Source organism: Adiantum capillus-veneris, chromosome 4 (assembly GCF_014529385.1).
Source record: "Adiantum capillus-veneris isolate H3 chromosome 4, ASM1452938v2, whole genome shotgun sequence".
In the NCBI taxonomy this organism is placed as follows: Eukaryota; Viridiplantae; Streptophyta; class Polypodiopsida; order Polypodiales; family Pteridaceae; genus Adiantum; species Adiantum capillus-veneris.
In genome coordinates this window covers 20075628-20092615 of record NC_140934.1, presented here as the reverse complement: position 1 = coordinate 20092615, position 16988 = coordinate 20075628, and the positions used below count along the sequence as shown (strand labels likewise).

Genomic DNA, 16988 nt, shown 5'->3' with positions numbered 1-16988 from the left:
CCTCTAAGATGGATACCAGTAGACTGCTAGCGAACATTGCAACCGATGTCTCATCTGGAGCTCGAGTACAATGAAAAGAGGCACTTCTTTGGATGAAAACTACACCACAAACAAAGCATATGCTTAAAGGTCTGAATATCGCTGCTATTTCTGAACTCCATCGGTGTACTAAATTGACGATATCAATCCATGATTGTGAGCATGGTAGAAATCTAGCCTTCTTCTTGATTAAAGTGCGATGTCTCGCTTTCGATCTGCCGAGGTGTATCCTACGATTTCGGTGATGGTCCATTGAAGGCTTCAGTCGGACTCAATCTTAATGGTTCAATGCGATCAGAACCTTGTGATATTTAGTTACTAGTCACGGCTAAGCAACGAATAGTTCAAGCGTTTGAAACAACTATGTACCTGGTGCTGGATTGCGCTGTTGTGGGGTTTCAGACTGAGAAGAGGCAAGCGGTTGCTGATTTCTTGAATGTCCCTTGCAAAGAATAAGTACGAAGCGTTAGAAAAGTAATAGCACAATGTTTAAGGTTCTGAGAGTAATCTCATTATTTGTATGTGTTCTCTATCTCTTATGTTATAGAAAAAAAAGAAAACGTGCTGGTGTCCCTGCACGGGGGAGTTTGCACAGTCCTCCCCAATTTTTATAATACGAGGAAACGTGCCATTCCCACGGCAGTATGCAATTTTCGGTGTGTTCCTTTTTACTGTGTCCTCAGCGTTCAAGATTAAAATGTGGCACTTTGTACTCACCGCACATTGGAATATGTCGCTGTTGCAAATGTAGAGGAGCTGCGTCCAAGTTTCTCTTGATCTGTCTGCAACGAAACACGGTAGAGTTAGGCCATAAGTAGTTGCGCCTGCAGAAATGAGCTGAGTAAGGTAGTTGAAGGTGGACATACACACATAGCTGCTATAATTGCTAGTGAGACCCCTTTATCCTCATCATGGACACCCCCTACCCGTGCATAATAACTCTCCCCTCCTAGACGTTGCAGAAGGTGGACATGGTCTCAAAACATCAAATTAGTTATCCATGCAAGATGCACTAGCAAGTAATGAAGATGTACAGGACAATTGGCAGCATTGTGAAACGAGGAATCACCAACCAAACAATTAGAGTTGATAAGAGGGATTTGCTAGTAGTGTTGTGCGATGTGACTAGCCTTCGCCTGCTAACGCCATCTGTGTTCTCCATCGCCCTCAATGTCCTCCAACTACTCTTACCGACAACATGCAGTAGATCGTATTGCCCCAACGCAACTACCACAACCTGCATCATCGCAACAAACCTTGGAGCATTGAGTTTTAGGGCAGCATGACTCTGTCTAGTGGGTATAGTGGGCCAAGGTGGGCTCGGCAAAGAGACGCTCTTGGCTCACATTTCAAAAGAGATGCAACAATCGCAATGTGCATTCAAATCATGTGGCACATGTGGAATTTGTGAATGAAAGCCCTGATAGTATGGGGATCACAGAGACGCAATCATCCCTGTTGTGGCAATTAGGAGGTCAAGCCATATACTTCCAAAGTGTGCTGGCGGGGAAAGGAAAATTGAAAAAAGGTTGGAAACTCTACAAACATCAGGAGCATCTGTATGCATCGCCATCGACAATGTCTGGAGAGCACAAGACTTGGAAGATCTGTTTCCTGCAAGATTTTCAACTCTTCTGCCATCACTCCATATTTGCATCATGATCACATAATGAGCGACGAGTACAGTGGACATACTGAGTTCTCACTGAGGGGAAATTCTCAGGTTCTGACGTTCAAGCACCATATCTGCAGAGCCACGTGCACTCAAAAAAGAGGCGATTCCCCTCTGACTGCATCGTATCAATAGAGGTATTTTCCATGTATGTGGCAACGAGATCAGCAAACATCTTGCATTTGATATATGATGATTGCCTCAGATAAACAAATTACCCATAGCTGCTGAGAAAATCGATCTCGCAAATACATAGCAGCACACTGGGAGCCGATCAGAGTCACCCACGAGCATAAGTGAAGTGATGTGACTTAACTTTCCACATTTGAGCAACAGAGACCAACATTAAATCTCAGAAAAGCAACACACATACATACTTTGGAACTTGCATACATATACATTATTGTATGCACAAAGACTCACAAGCATCCAGCCATATCCAAACTTGTCAACAACGATGACGTCTCATGATGAATCAGATGTATCCAATGCAAAATTTCTCAAGAGATTTCACAACAGAGTTGTAGGCAGTCAATTTCGCTGCCAGACTTAAACTCATACACATAGCCCCAAAAGCGTAGGAAAGAACCAGGCTAAAGGTTTTTTCTCCTCCTTGTGATCCTTGCATCTGAAGTGATGCTTCTCCATCTTGTCAGGCCCATTTGCCTTTCTTGTTAGCATGTGATGGGTATTCTAAGCAATCTTTTTAGGACTTAGACATGGTGCACACTTTGTACTATCATAGATCATAGAATTTTAAGTCATCCATAGCAAAATCGTTGGGCCTACTCTATCAGTGTCTCTTAATGGGATAAGTCACCGAAGGCGAAGTAACCCAATACTTCTTCAAGTAGATGTCTAGGTTCTAGCAGGCTCGTTTGGCATACATGTCAACAAAGGCAATGCTAAGTACGGCATCTCTTTTCAACAGCCTCTGAATAATTTTTTGTGCCCTTATCAACATCTTGCATAGAGGCACATGCTTGCAAGATGCACACGTAGGTACATGCCTCTCTTTTTTTGTCGGTAAGAATCGACCATGGTTTTTGACTAAATAGCAAGGCAATTACAGGTTCAGCGGCATCTTAAATTTTGACAAGCACCATACTATCATCCCTACAAAATTGGGCTATCGGGCACAAAAGCAAGCATACTTATCAAAGTAGGCGCATCCGAGAGAGTAAAAGCAGGGCATTCGGCTACAAGGGAAAGTTCTTGACTTGAAGCTCCTCCAGCAGACACGGCTGCACCCGCAACAACAATAGGACAGTGCGCTTTTCCAATAACTTAGCAAAGTGCGCAAGCCAATATGCCTCTACTTGCACGTTTGCTACTGCACGCATGAAAGATGGAAGGCAAGTAGAGAGAGAGAGAGAGAGAGAGAGAGAGAGAGAGAGAGAGAGAGAGAGAGAGAGAGAGAGAGAGAGAGAGAACCTGAAGCTGAGAGAGAACGTGAGCAGCCGCGTGAGCTTGGTCTGGTCGTCAATCCTACGCGTCGTCAATCTGTGGAGAGCGTAGTCGATGTAGGTGTTTTTATTTATACATCGTTAGCTTTTGACGACGCAGCTTTTTTTTTAGCGTTGTAAATAGGTGCCACGTGGGTGAATGGGAGGCCATGGATTGAAAATTGCCCACTATGCTAACGATGTGCGCAAGACAGTTGAGTGGCACGGCCCGGAATTCTCGACTCTACCCCTTAAGCCTACTAATTTCTCCCCGGTAGAATGCCTGCCTTTTTTAGTTCTACGGCGCTTTTTCCTAGCCAGTGAAATTTGAGCTTGGTATTTTTAAAGCGCTCATAGCCTTCCCGCGCACCTCCTTTGCCATCGCCATCTCTGAGCTGTACTTTGCAGCATGCCGTAAATTAGCTTGTTTGAATTCTCTCTGTTGAAGAAGCCATGGCAGCGGGGAAAGCAGCTTGGCCGCTGGCTATGATGATCTTCATAGTGTTACTCACGACGGTCCCTACTGGTAGCTGCACCAATTCAACTCTTGTTCTCGGCGGCCTGCAGCGCAGTGTCACATATGATGAACGTGCCATCGTCATCGATGGACAACGAAAGCTCCTCATCTCTGCTTCCATCCACTACCCACGCAGCACACCTGAGGTACCTCAGAAAGTGCTCAAATTCAGATTGAAGTGACCTACAAATTGTCATAGTACTTAATCTCAAATATTCAGGCATCTAGAACCGATTGCAAAGAAGGAATATCATTCATCAGATTTTCACCACTTTTACTTCAACATCGTAGTATTTGTGATACAGGAAGAGAACCATGCGTGCATTCTTACAAAGTGCTCATGAGTTCCATCACCTTCACTTCAGTATCACAATAAGTGTGGTAAAGGAATAGAACCCACATGCATTCTCGAAGCTCTGAACAGCTTTTAGCATGCACATATTACATTGTCCCATGGGTTGACATCTTCAAGTCTAATTCAAACTGCTACTCTCTTACTAATGCTGTCTAGTCTATTGATTGCACCACCCAAGAACCCATTGTCCGTGTATTTAGCAGTACTTAAGCTATTTGTCCATCCTATTCCATTGTCATCATGGTAGTTATGCTATTGTTGTGTCTTTCAGATGTGGCCAGACCTTATCGCTAAAGCCAAGGAAGGCGGGGTTGATGTTATTGAGTCGTACATGTTTTGGAACATGCATGAACCACAGCGTGGCATGGTACGCTTGCATGAACTACCTTGGGTGCTCATTCTAGTAGATATTTAAAATCCTACATACTTGCTAACAAAACAACCATTTGCAGTATGTGTTCAATGGAAGGCTGGATCTGGTGCGCTTTATCAAAGAGGCTGAAAAGGCTGGCCTCTATTTCCATCTCCGCATTGGACCCTATGCTTGTGCAGAATGGAATTATGGGTAATTTTCTATCTTCTAAATCCTTAGTGTAATCTCATGCATCCTGGCCCTTCTGTGCTAGATCATGATTGAGATGAATTTGACATTATGCAAAAAATTTAAGCACGCCTGATCTGGCCTTTGAAATTAAGGAGATCAAAATAAAAAAATTGGTACCATCATCCGTCTCTAGGGAAAGTGTTGCTGGTAAAAAACAACACCTTTTAGGGATTAGTTAAAGCTTAGGTTTGTGTCTATTCTCTCCATCAAGCTGGGCTGTACCACGTTCTGCTCACATACTTTGCATTGATGCCATGAAATCTTGTCCTTGAGCTCTATGCAAAATTTTAAGGGCCACACTAAGCTGCAACATATGATGCAGAGGTTTTCCAGCATGGCTTCATTTTCTTCCAGGGATCAGATTCAGGACTGACAATCCAGTCTTTAAGGTATGCATTAATCCCAGCCCGTTTTGTGAGCTTTCACTTGTGATTGGATAGAAAACAAAGCAACATCTCTGTTTAAACTAACAGGGTGAAATGGAGAGAATCACAAGGAAGATTGTGGACATTCTCAAGCAAGAAAAGCTCTTCTATTGGCAAGGTGGCCCAGTGATTTTGGCACAGGTAATTTGTGGCTATGATCTCTCAAAGGCAGAGGACTTCAGTACTCAAGTTTTTCTACAGCCATCATGATTTGCTGATGGGAAGTGTTATCTTTTGAATGATATAGATTGAGAATGAGTACGGTAACATATACAAGCCATATGGACCTGCTGGGAAACGATACTTGCATTGGACCGCACAGATGGCGGAAGGCCTAAATACACAAGTGCCCTGGGTGATGTGCCAACAAAAAGATGCTCCTGATCCAATTGTAAGTGACTTAAATTTTTTTTTTTGAGACAGACACGTTCATCAAATCATTTATGCTTACAAGTCCAAGCTCTTACATCCGACCTTTTCCTCACATGCAGATCAATACATGCAACGGGTTTTATTGTGACCATTTTAAGCCAAACTCTCACAAGAAACCCAAAATGTGGACTGAAAACTGGACTGGATGGTAAGTCTCTTGACATGATTGTAGGTGTGGGTGGGTACAAAAGCTTGCTTGTATGTGTAATGCTCTATGTGTAACGTGCAATCACTTCGATATGGCTTGGAGGTTCCTTGCTTTTGGAGGCTTACAACCTCATCGACCAGCAGAAGATGTTGCATTTGCTGTTGCACGGTTTTTTCAAACAGGTGGCACCTTCCAGAATTACTATATGGTGAGATACAATAACTTGAGGAAGCTTGCTTTCATTCATTAGGAGGTGAGATCTAATCAGCTTTGTCCAATGTAGTACCATGGAGGAACAAACTTCGAGCGCACAGCCGGTGGACCATTCATAGCAACCAGCTATGACTATGATGCACCCTTGGATGAGTACGGTAAGTTGAAAAGGCATTTGACATTTTGCACTGGACTTTAATAGACAACCTTTGTAGCAGTATAGAAATTGTAATACAGGTCTACATATTGTGTATGACCCACTTTTACAATGCGTCAATGCTTGCAACTTACGGAATGTTTTCAAGTAGGATGGTCTATGTGATTGCATATTTGCAAACTGTTGTGAAATATCTTACTTTTCACATCAATGTGGTCATGCACCAGTTTTGCTTATAATGAGCTCTCAACTGCAGGTCTGCTACAACAGCCAAAATGGGGTCACTTGAAGGATCTACATGAGATTCTCCGTCTTTGTGAAAAACCGCTTCTTCATGGAGAAGTTCAAAAGTTGTCTTGGGGTCGAGGACGAGAAGGAGCTGTGTACACAACAGCAGATAACCAATGTTGTGCCTTTCTTTCTAACAAAGATCAGAAAAAAGATGCAGAAATTTCTTTCAATTCAGGCACCTACCATATTCCAGCCTGGTCTGTCAGTATATTACCGGATTGCAAAAATGTTTCTTTTAACACGGCACAAGTAAACCATCAAACAACAAGGATGAACATGAAGACCGTTAAACAAGAGCATGTTGTGCCCTATCATGCTACTAAACATACACCATTTGTATGGGAGACTTACAAGGAACCTATTGGTGCCTGGGGAAGCAATGCATTTACACGAGTTGGGCTCAAAGATCAAATGAACACCACACGGGATACCACCGACTATATGTGGTACACAACAAGGTGATTGTTAATTCTGCTTTCCAAGCTAGTTAGAGTTTCCTGTAAATTAATGATGAAACATCACATCTTCCAAAATGCTTTTATTTTCCAGCCTTTACAGCAACAGCTCGAGCGGTGTAGGCCGATTAGTGATAAGATCCCTTGGAGATAACATGCTTATTTTTCTGAATGGGGAGCTTATAGGTAAAAATCTCAAGTTCTGTATCATCTAAGGCATCTTTTTGACACCTCCTTTAATGTGCCAGCATACGCTGACTTCTAATCGTTTTTTGTTGAATAGGAAATGGATATGGGAATTATGATGATCCCAACTTTCAGCTTCAACTTCCTCTGACTTTGAAAGAAGGAAAAAATGCTCTTGCCCTTCTAAGCACGACAGTTGGCTTGAAGGTATGCCACAACTGTTTTCAACGCATGTGTGCGGGCACACACCTCCACACTTGTATACACAAAGTTCTGCATTAAACTGGTTGGCTTGATGATGGTTACAGACCTATGGTTCCTTCTTTGACATAACTGGAACGGGTATTGATGGGCCCATGTCCCTTGTATGGGAAGGTAAAAAGGTAGACCTCACTAGAAAGGAATGGACATACCAGGTAACAATTTTCATTGGATCCTGCTCAAGTGCTGTACTCACAACCTTTGAGGAGCACATCAACTGATAGTTTTCTTTTAACAGATTGGGCTGCTTGGTGAGAAACTTGAGCTTTATTCTGAGAAAAATAATTTGAGTACCAACTGGGCTTCAGATGAGACACATTCAACTTACCAGCCGATGACATGGTACAAGGTGAGAACTTATGACATACGTCAATCCAGACAGTCAGCACATGAGTAGTTGTGTGTGCATGCAGAGAGGTCATTTTTCTATTAATGTACATCTTTGTTGAACTCTCTATCAGTTGCTTGACCTCTAAGCATTTGTAGTATGGATACTCTCTCCATGACTCTCATAAGTGGACCTAAACCCTTTCTGAATAGACAGTGGTATCACTCCCTGAGCTCATAACATGTTGGGCATCTGCATAGAAAGTGCACCCTGGACTCTGTCTCCAAGGCAGCATCGTATGCGAACCAGACCTCTTGCCTGCTGCCTTCCCAACCTCAATCTTGAACCCATGTAATGATACCCTAAGTTATCTTGTTGTTCTCTTGATTGCAATGTTAGATATATCTTGTTGTTCTCTTCATTGCAATGTTAAATATATCCATACACTGGTTTGGGAACCTGCTCTGTAAATTGGTCTATTTGAAACATAAGAAGTGGTCAGATTCTAACTATCTTACTGTGCTCAACTAGCGACAACAAACTATTCAGCATAGTGCCGAAAGTCGCAAATCTCGCCAGAATTTGTGAAGAATCTCTTTCTGGTTCTAGAAACTGAGCCAGATTTTTTCTTCTTCTTAACTGCCTCTCTGAATCTGATCCTTTTGGTCTGGATTACATCATATCCAGTCTGTATCGATATTAGATTCCAGAATATTCCTCTCTTAGGGTTGTTGTGCAACTGAGAGAGACTGAAGTAGACCAATTGTCCTCTTTCCGTAATGAGAGTTAATTGTTTGGCTCGGCATGCACTAATGTCCGCTCTATGAGTGAGTCAAAGGGAATAACACTTTAACATCGGAGTCATGTAGGTAGAATACCCTCTTAGGTTCGTATGATGAGAAAGTGTATGCTTTGTCCATGATTATCTATCTCCGTGCCCTTTGCCACACAGATAGCTTGATGGTGGTAGGGAGAGGTAATTATCTCTGCTATGTGACTTCTCCCATATGTTATAGAGGCTTGAAGGCTTCTGAAAAGAGCACCTGTTGCTAACTGGCCCATTTGTTCTCCTTTCCTTGAGCAAGAGACTATCTCAACCTATTAGGGTCTACAGAATTTCCCTTGAAGAAAGAGGTAGCCCTCCGAATCTGGAGTGCTCTGAGTAATGCCCTCCAGAGAAAGCTATATCAAATTGCTGTATGAAGGCCAAAGCCCTCGAAGCATCTCGGAATCCAGAAAAGTGTCAAACTTAATTGACTGTCCACCTTCTTTAAATTCTCGAACTTTCTTGTTTTTATCTTCGAGGAAGTCATACTGGTTGGCTTTATAGAAATGCTTCTTCTTAAAATCTGTGATCGTCGGAGTCCGAACTATCTGAAGACGAGTCCTCTGTAGAACTGTCAGAAACTGGGCGAAACTTAGGCTTCTTTGCCTTTTTCTTGCCCTTTCCAAAGCTTTGCTTTTTGCTTCGCTTTTTCCCTTTCTTGTCTTCTTCGCTCGAGTCAAAAGAGCTAGAAGAACTCTTAGAAGAAAAAGAAGAAGAAGAACTGGATACTCCTTCAAATCGCACATGCTTCTTATGCTTTCTTGCCGACGCAAAAGTAGATTGATGACCAAATAACCCGTGAAGTCAATTCCTTTCTTCTGCTTTTTGTCGTGCTTTTTGGCTCTGTTGTTCGCGTCAAAAAGCTGAGTAATCCGTGTGTCAACCACCTCTTCCAATTCTTGCTCTGTAAACATCCTCGGAGTAGGAGGTTTCTTGAGTGTCCGTTTGAGGGATGGCTTTGTGGCCTTTTGCCATTGGGTGTGCACCTCATCGAAGGATGTTTGAGTCAAAAATTTTGCAAATTTCGGATCCTTTGCAAGGTTGATCATCATCTTTGTCGCGTCGTCTACCAATTGTTGACGTTCCATCTCTTCAATCTCTAGTGGGCCACTCTTCATGCGAATCTTCTTTGTGATCTCTTCCGGCATCCCCAGATGCAGAGGAAGTCAACTGTTCTTTGTTGGAATCCATGGGTGTCGCGAGAAAAGGATCAAATTTCCCGATAGAAGAGAAATTGGCCGCGCTCTGATACCACTGTAACAAACTTGGACACTCCAAGTCAAGATTCTACCGCTACACACTAGATATTCACTTCAAAATAGTTCACAATTCACAATTGATTCGACACGGCCAGGCGAGTTCCGTGCCTAGAGATATTGGCCCCAAAGACTGACGCCCCTTTCGTTATTTCTTTTTGTATTAGTCTGTGTTCAAAGTATAAGGGAGTGGGAGGGTTCTCACTCTCAGACTCTTCATCCAGATGCTCTGAGGAGTGAGGGCCCTGCACACTTATTTATAAGTTACAAGAAATGTTCAAAAGCAGAGCCCCAAAAGCAGTAATCCAAAAGCTTCTAAAAATAAAGCAATTTTATCCCAAAAGATGCCATAAAATTCAGCCAGCGTTAAAGCAACTTTGCCATGTCATCAACTGCGCAAAAGCAGGTTTCCATACATCCGTGTCACGTCAACACTATCTCCGCTTTTTTTGCCGGAAAATTTGGGACTGCCACGTCAACATTGTTCCGCGTTTCACACTGTTGCCAGTCACTTGGGACTGTGTGTCCAGGGCCATGCCATGTCACTGGTTTGTGACATGTTTTATGCACGTTTGCCAAGGCAAGAGGCTTCTGAGGGTTAGCTAATTGCTAATCTCCCACAAATGCACACAATTCCATTGCGGGAAAATTCGCCCGATTTAAAGGGGAACTGTCCCATTGCGTGCGGGAGCACCTGAGACACGCCTACTGAGACACGCGTAGGCGTGTTCGCTCCGCTCAAAACAATCCAAAACAGAAAATTACAGCGTGCTATGTTTTCCTACAGGTTTAGGGTTTCACAGCTAAACTAGAAGAAATCACCAGGAAAGCCTTGGGACGTGTTACAAATTGTTGACGTGTCAAGCCACTGAAAAATAGAGCTAATCTGCAGATGCCGGCCGAAAAGCCTAAACCCTAGAAGCAACAGAAAGAGTTTCACCAACTTGCAAAGCTTGGTCGAGTGGTCTATTTTTAAAGAAGAGTTCCCACCAACTTATGGGACCCTGTCCGTTGAGGCCCAAGTGACACAAAATAAATAAAGTTAGACCCACGCACACAGAGATAGCATAAAAGTTGATGACGTGGCAATTGTTCTTACCAGCTGAAATCTGCGTTGACTTGTTGACTGGTAGCTTGTACAGATTTCTGCAATCTACCCTAACTTGTTGACGTGGTAGCCTGTATAGATTTCCGCAATCTACCCTAACTTGTTGATGTGGCAGCCTGTATGGATTTCCGTGATTTACGCTGACTGATTTTGTAGCGCCAGCTTTGGCTAGGTACTTTTGAGTTTCAAGCTTTTCATGTAACTGCTTTCAAGGCCAAGGGCCTTTAAATATGTGTAGAGGGCTCATTCTCTGGCACTCTTCTGGGTGAAGGTGCAGAGCGTGAGTACCGGCATTGTACCGAGTAATATAAAGAAATACCGAAGGTTTGGGGCCAGTTCTCTCTCGAGGTGGAACTCCGCCACTCCTTGTGTCGTCTACCTCTTTTAGTTTAGTCGGTATTGAAGTGCTAAAAGTTTGTTCAGTCTTTTCTTTTCCGTTGGCACGTGGTGCTTGTCCCATGACAATGGTATCAGAGCTTCAGGCGTGTGTATTTCTGAAAGCATACCGGTCCCACCAAAGAGTAGACAAAGCAAACCGGTGCTTCCAAAGTCTACTGGAATTTTATTCGAAGTATCTTTGTGTCCCGACCCCGGACTTATTAGCCACTCCCACCCCTACTTCATCGCGCATCGGACGCGCTCCCGTCTTCATCGCTCTATCTTACAAGACATAAGTTATAAGGAACCCAAGACATGGTGTTCATGGATTCATCAGAATACTTGCAATTTCTCCTCGACGAGCTTCGCGACATTCTCTCACGGCATGCTCAGCTCTCGATGCTGCAAAGTATACAGTAGTTTCTAAATTATATGTTACCCCCTTTGAGGTTGACCTGAGACTTTCCCAGACTGTCGTGCATACATAAGGAAACATTTTCCAAGTTCAATTTTGGAAAAAATGAGCTAATTTGGCAACTCCAAATTCAAAATGATTTGAGATATAGCTGCCCAAAGATCAAGTCCAAAGTGGGTGAACATGGATTGCGATTCATGTACCCAAACCTCAGAATTTGGTGAAAATTGGTACAAATCATGTGCATGACCTTGTCTAGCTATACTGTCAAAATTTGACAAAGAAACATGGATCATGATCCATGTACCTCTTCATAGTGGTACTTCCTCCTCCGGCACAAGAAAGTACGAGAGCTTCCAACCAACAACCTTCCCAGCAGTCTGTTTCGATCGGGGAGTTTTCAGGAATATGGTGCAGCCATTTGACCTTGATCCAGTGCAACCGTCTTTGCCACCGTTGTTGCCCCCACCTCCCCCACCACCACCGCCACTAGGCTACAATGGTTGGAGCCCATATGGATACTCTTATTATCCGTACCCAAGAGACACGTCTAACCAATCGAAAGATTTCAATGATAGCGGTACGATAGTCAAATTTTTCACTTTTTCCGGGGTGAAAGATTGGAAGAAAGCATTGCAGTTCCTACAACAATTCGACAACATCTATGCTTTGGGGAACTATACAGAAGAGTCCAAGATTTCTCGGGCAACGGGATTTTTAAAAGATAATGCGATGTAATGGTGGAGTTCAATCGCGACACAACCGCATGCTCCAAGGACGTGGCAAGCTTTCAAGGTAGTCTTTGCACGCAATTATACGACTTCTCTCTTTGAAGTCTGGATTTTGGCAGAGTGGGGCAACTTGAAAATGCTTGCCACCCAAAAACTATAGACGACTATAACCAAAGGTTTCTCGACATGTACCTTCCGGTGTCCTTCATTAAGTTTGTTCCCTTGGAGGCCCAATGCAAGCGATACACCATTGGACTATCATCACCATCGCAGGAATATTGTCTCTCCAAGCAAGTCTCCGCCATGCAAGAGCTTATGGACCATGCTGCGGTCGGCTACAAACTCATGAAGGGAAAGTTGGAGTTTACCACAGAAGAACCTTTGGAACAAACAAATTTTGGAGAGTCCCGTGAAAGTCAACCGCAAAGGCCTCGTTTGACGCCTCAACAACGAGACATCTTATCACAAGAAGGTCGATGCTTCGGATGCTTTCAAAGAGGACATGACCATTCTAGTTGTCCCCATTGCACTGATAGACAAGTGGAGCCAACGCTCGCACCGACGGTTGACAGAACCCCATTGCCACCTCCTAAGAGAGCTAGACCCGCTATTGGACTAGTCCTTGATATCTATGGCATACGCCTTGAAAGTACAAATGAATTGTGCCGAGCATATGGCAAAGTCAATGGCTTTAAAGCCCTTATTTTCTTTGACCCCGGAGCTGTAGAGAACTTCATCCATCTAGAATTCTTGAAGCAGATGCACTTTGATTATGATGCAGAGGGTGGAGAAATTGAAGCCGAGCTAGCCACGGGGCAAACTCAAAAAGTGGTACCACTCATTGGTGCTCTTCCAGTGACTATCCAAAATTATCATGGAAAAGCTGATTTCCATATTAAGAATTTGGGAAATTGCGACGTTCTCTTAGGCATGCCTTGGCATGACAAGAATGATGCGACTCTCCACATTTGGAACCAAACCATTACCATTATGCAAAAGGACAGGCAAGTCGTCCTCAAAGTTCGGCTGTGCGAACAAATACTTGAATGAATTTTCTAGTTGTTTTGTAGTTGATACTTTTGAACTTTGTTTGAGCAAGTTTTGTTTGACATTTTTTTGAAATGAATGGTATCTGTTTTAAACCTGTCTTGGTGCTGATTTGAACTGGTTGACTTTGGTTTTAATATTGGTTTCAATGATTGGTGATTTAACTCCCGGGTGAAGTAGTGAGAAATGCTGTTTGGGTATTGTCTGAACCTCGAAATGACGTAGACGGGATGTTTGGGGAGCGTTTCGTTGTATGTTAGAAAACCTCGAAACGACGCATATGGGATGTCTAGGGAGCATTTGGTTGTATGGTGGAAAACCTCGGAACGACGTAGACGGGATGTCTAGGGAGTGTCTCGTTGTATGTTGGAAAACCTTCAAATGATGCAGACTAGATGTCCGGGGAGCGTTTGGTCGTATGCTTGAACCTCCAAACGATGCAGGCTGTGGTCTTGGGAAGGTTTGGTTGTAAAAGGCCTCTATATCTCTCGGACGGGACCTTTTTAGGTTATGCGGGAGGAGTGATGAGGGAGTCATTGAACAACTCATGGCATGGATGGTTATTTACGGGGGGAGTGTTCATTGACGGCTTTATGTTTCTATGTCTTTTGACATGCATATGTGAGCATTCGTGTTGCATGGTAATGTGCCAACCACTGAATATTCCTTATTGGATGAGATACTTCTAGGAAATCAATGACTCAAGATATCAAGAGTTCCAATTTGGAATGAGACTCCTTATTGGATGAGATTCTTTTGGGATGCCAACGACCCAGGAAATCAAGAGCTCCGATTTGGAATGAGAAAATTGATCGTCCCTCGGAATGTCCCTTTGAAATTTTTGAGATAACTTGAGTTGTTTTGCAGATATACGGTAATTGCGGGCAATTACTTTCTTTCAAGAAGGGGGGATGTCACAAACTGCTGGTGTGTCAAGCCACTGAAGAACGAAGCCAACCGCAGATCTCGGCTAAGAAGCCTAAACCCTAGAAGCAACAGAAAGAGTTTCACCAACTTGCAAAGTTTGGCCGAGTGGCCTATTTTTAAAGAAGAGTTGCCACCAACTTATGGGACCCCGTGCGATGGGGCCCAAGTGACACAAAGAATAAATAAAGTTGGACCCATACACACACACAAGGTCCTCACAAGCCATTTTGTAGCCACTACATCTATCTGGGCCGATCCTCTGGAGTGAATTTTTACACCTGTTGCGAGAGCCCCCAATAAAACCTTCCACATAAAGTACTTATTGCCATAGGCCATTGGGGGTCCAAATGTTCTTCACTGCTGTCCCCCATCTTGCCTCTAGCCATTGTTTCCCCCATTGCTTGTTGAGGGGATAGAATTGTCACAAACTGGTGACGTGGTTGCTGTATACTCACACACCCGCCTGTGACATGATGACGTGGCTGCCTTGTAGGAGGCTGAAATGTTGACGTGGCGAGGCTGGTCGAAAAAGGCGGAATGGCTGACACGTGGCAGATGTACGTATGGATGTCCGCAAAACGGGACGCAATTTGCGGCAGCTAGCGCAGCTTTTGGACATTGCTTTATTCTACTCAATGCAGACACACACACACACACACACACAGAGAGAGAGAGAGAGAGAGAGAGAGAGAGAGAGAGAGAGAGAGAGAGAGAGAGAGAGAGAGAGAGAGAGAGAGAGAGAGAGAGAGAGAGAGAGAGAGAAATGAAATGATATATTAACGTCTTCAAAAGGCCAAAATGACCTATGAGACCATCAGATACAAAGTGGTGAATCTAATACAATGTCTGAAGTACAAGTACAAAAAGTACTGAAAGTAAAAAATGAAAACTGAAATGAAGTGTGAAATGTGAAAATGTAGAATAGGCCCTCAATGACAATCTGGGTGTCGTGCTAGAATGCCTCTGATCTTCTGCTGGAGTCTTCGTCGATGTAGTGTGCTCCTGTGTCTCGGTCGTGGTCGTCTCGATCTCCCGAGCTCAATCGTCCTGTCAATGAGGGTGCCTCTAGTATGAATGCGGGTACAACCCTATGCTGGTGGTTGGTCTCTTGGCTCCCTCGATCCAAAGAAATCTGTGATCTGTCTCTGCGACTGTCGTACTCCATGTCTCCCCAATAGATTGTCTCTATGTCGGTGTAGCTCAAGTAGATATAAGCCAAGGCATCTCTGGTCCTGATACCTCATGACTCTATCTAGGGGTCCAAAACCCTCCTTGAATAAGCAATGGAAGCGCCCTCGTATCTCATAATACACAGTGCAGTGGCATATGTAGTGTAGCTCTGTCTCTGGCTCTCTACCGCATAGTTGACATATCCTAGACTCTGGTGGTATCCCTTTGAATCTACCCGTCTCAATCTCCAGCTGGTGTGAGGATGTGCGAATCTGACCAATAGCACATCGCAGACCATGAGATAAACGAGTGTCCATGTAGTTCGGACGAGTCACAAACCCATCCCCTGAAAGTTGGAGAAGGTGCTCTTTGTAGAAAGCCATCTTCGTGCCCAACTCCTGTATTGGCTCTACCCATGTCCTCCTGATGTCCAACTGTATAAGATCCTGACGAATGAGTCTAGTGATCTCCGTCCGTGTGACTGGCAGGGAGGGTGCATCCAGGGAATACTGAAAGGGAGGCAATCTATCCATGCTGAAACCATGCCTCTGAAACCATGAGGTCATCTGTGCATACCAACATGATGCATCTCCTTGCATCGCTAACTGTCTAGAGGACTCAAGAGCCAGTCTAGTATATCTGCCTCTATGTGTATCCCATAGACTGTGCATAAAGGACACTGATCTGGTAAGAGCCTCAATCTCTATAGGAGGGGCGGCTACCTCCGCTCGAATAATCTCATGTGGTACAGAGGCCTTGGCTCTAATCATCCGGGATATCATAAATACCAAGGGTCTCTCCATGTTCCTCCAATTGTCATGATTCACAGATGGTCCCCAAACTTGGACCCCATAAAGCATAGCTGAAGCAACCAAAGTATCAAAGAGCCATAGTTTTGTTCGTGGTTCTTGAAACTGAACCAGCGAACACATCCTCTCTAGCCCTCCTAATGCCACATAGGCTCTGGATAGTCTAGTCTCTGCTGCTCTCCTCAGGGTAAACCTCGGTCCCGTGAATACCACCCCCAGATATGTATATTCATCTGTGTACTCCACAGTGTCCTGGCCATAGACGAGTGTAGGTGCCGATCTCTTGACCCACTGTGGTGTGGTGTTAAACACCATAACCTTGGTTTTACCAAGGTTCACAGACAGTCCACTATCCTTTGCAAAGTTGTGCAATGCATCCAAATGTCTTTGCATGCCCTCTGGCGAATCTGACATTAACACAATATCATCAGCATATAATAATAAAGGGATTCATGTCCCTGCTAGCTGACTGCCTCTGTCACCCTCTCTGTCAATGTAGTCAGAGACCTCATCTACATACATACCAAAAAGTGTAGGGGACAAAGGTCACCCCTGTTTCACTCCAATAGTGGAATGAACAATGTCAGAAATCCCCTCAGGAGTGCGTACCTGGCCAGTCACTGAGCCATATAAAGCCATGATCCCCCATATGATCTCTGTGGGTACTCCCAACTTCAGTAGCCTGTGCATCAATCTGGCCCTCGGCACTGTGTCAAATGCCTTGCGGAAGTCCACAAAGCAACAATACATCCGTCTCCCATGTGCCCGACCCTCCTCAATAATGGCTCTGAGT

The 16988-nt window shown here is 44.0% G+C and overlaps 1 protein-coding gene across 3 annotated transcripts in view; it reads left to right on the top strand.

Annotated features, from left to right (window-relative positions):
• The first annotated feature begins 3419 nt into the window (after positions 1-3419).
• The window catches only part of LOC147458829 (beta-galactosidase 6-like), a 41729-nt gene continuing 28160 nt past the window's right edge, over positions 3420-16988 (top strand). For 2 of the 3 annotated variants that reach the window (XM_086510258.1, XM_086510259.1), the window contains exons 1-14: positions 3421-3819; positions 4300-4395; positions 4481-4593; positions 4955-5021; positions 5106-5198; positions 5305-5448; positions 5549-5637; positions 5740-5845; positions 5921-6008; positions 6264-6756; positions 6848-6939; positions 7037-7146; positions 7248-7355; positions 7439-7549. In XM_086510258.1, coding sequence (XP_086366384.1) covers positions 3610-3819; positions 4300-4395; positions 4481-4593; positions 4955-5021; positions 5106-5198; positions 5305-5448; positions 5549-5637; positions 5740-5845; positions 5921-6008; positions 6264-6756; positions 6848-6939; positions 7037-7146; positions 7248-7355; positions 7439-7549 — 1920 coding nt within the window. In that variant the 5' untranslated portion in view covers positions 3421-3609. Of the gene's footprint in view, positions 3820-4299; positions 4396-4480; positions 4594-4954; positions 5022-5105; positions 5199-5304; positions 5449-5548; positions 5638-5739; positions 5846-5920; positions 6009-6263; positions 6757-6847; positions 6940-7036; positions 7147-7247; positions 7356-7438; positions 7550-16988 lie in introns of all 3 variants that reach the window. The other variant, XM_086510257.1, reaches the window with a different exon arrangement.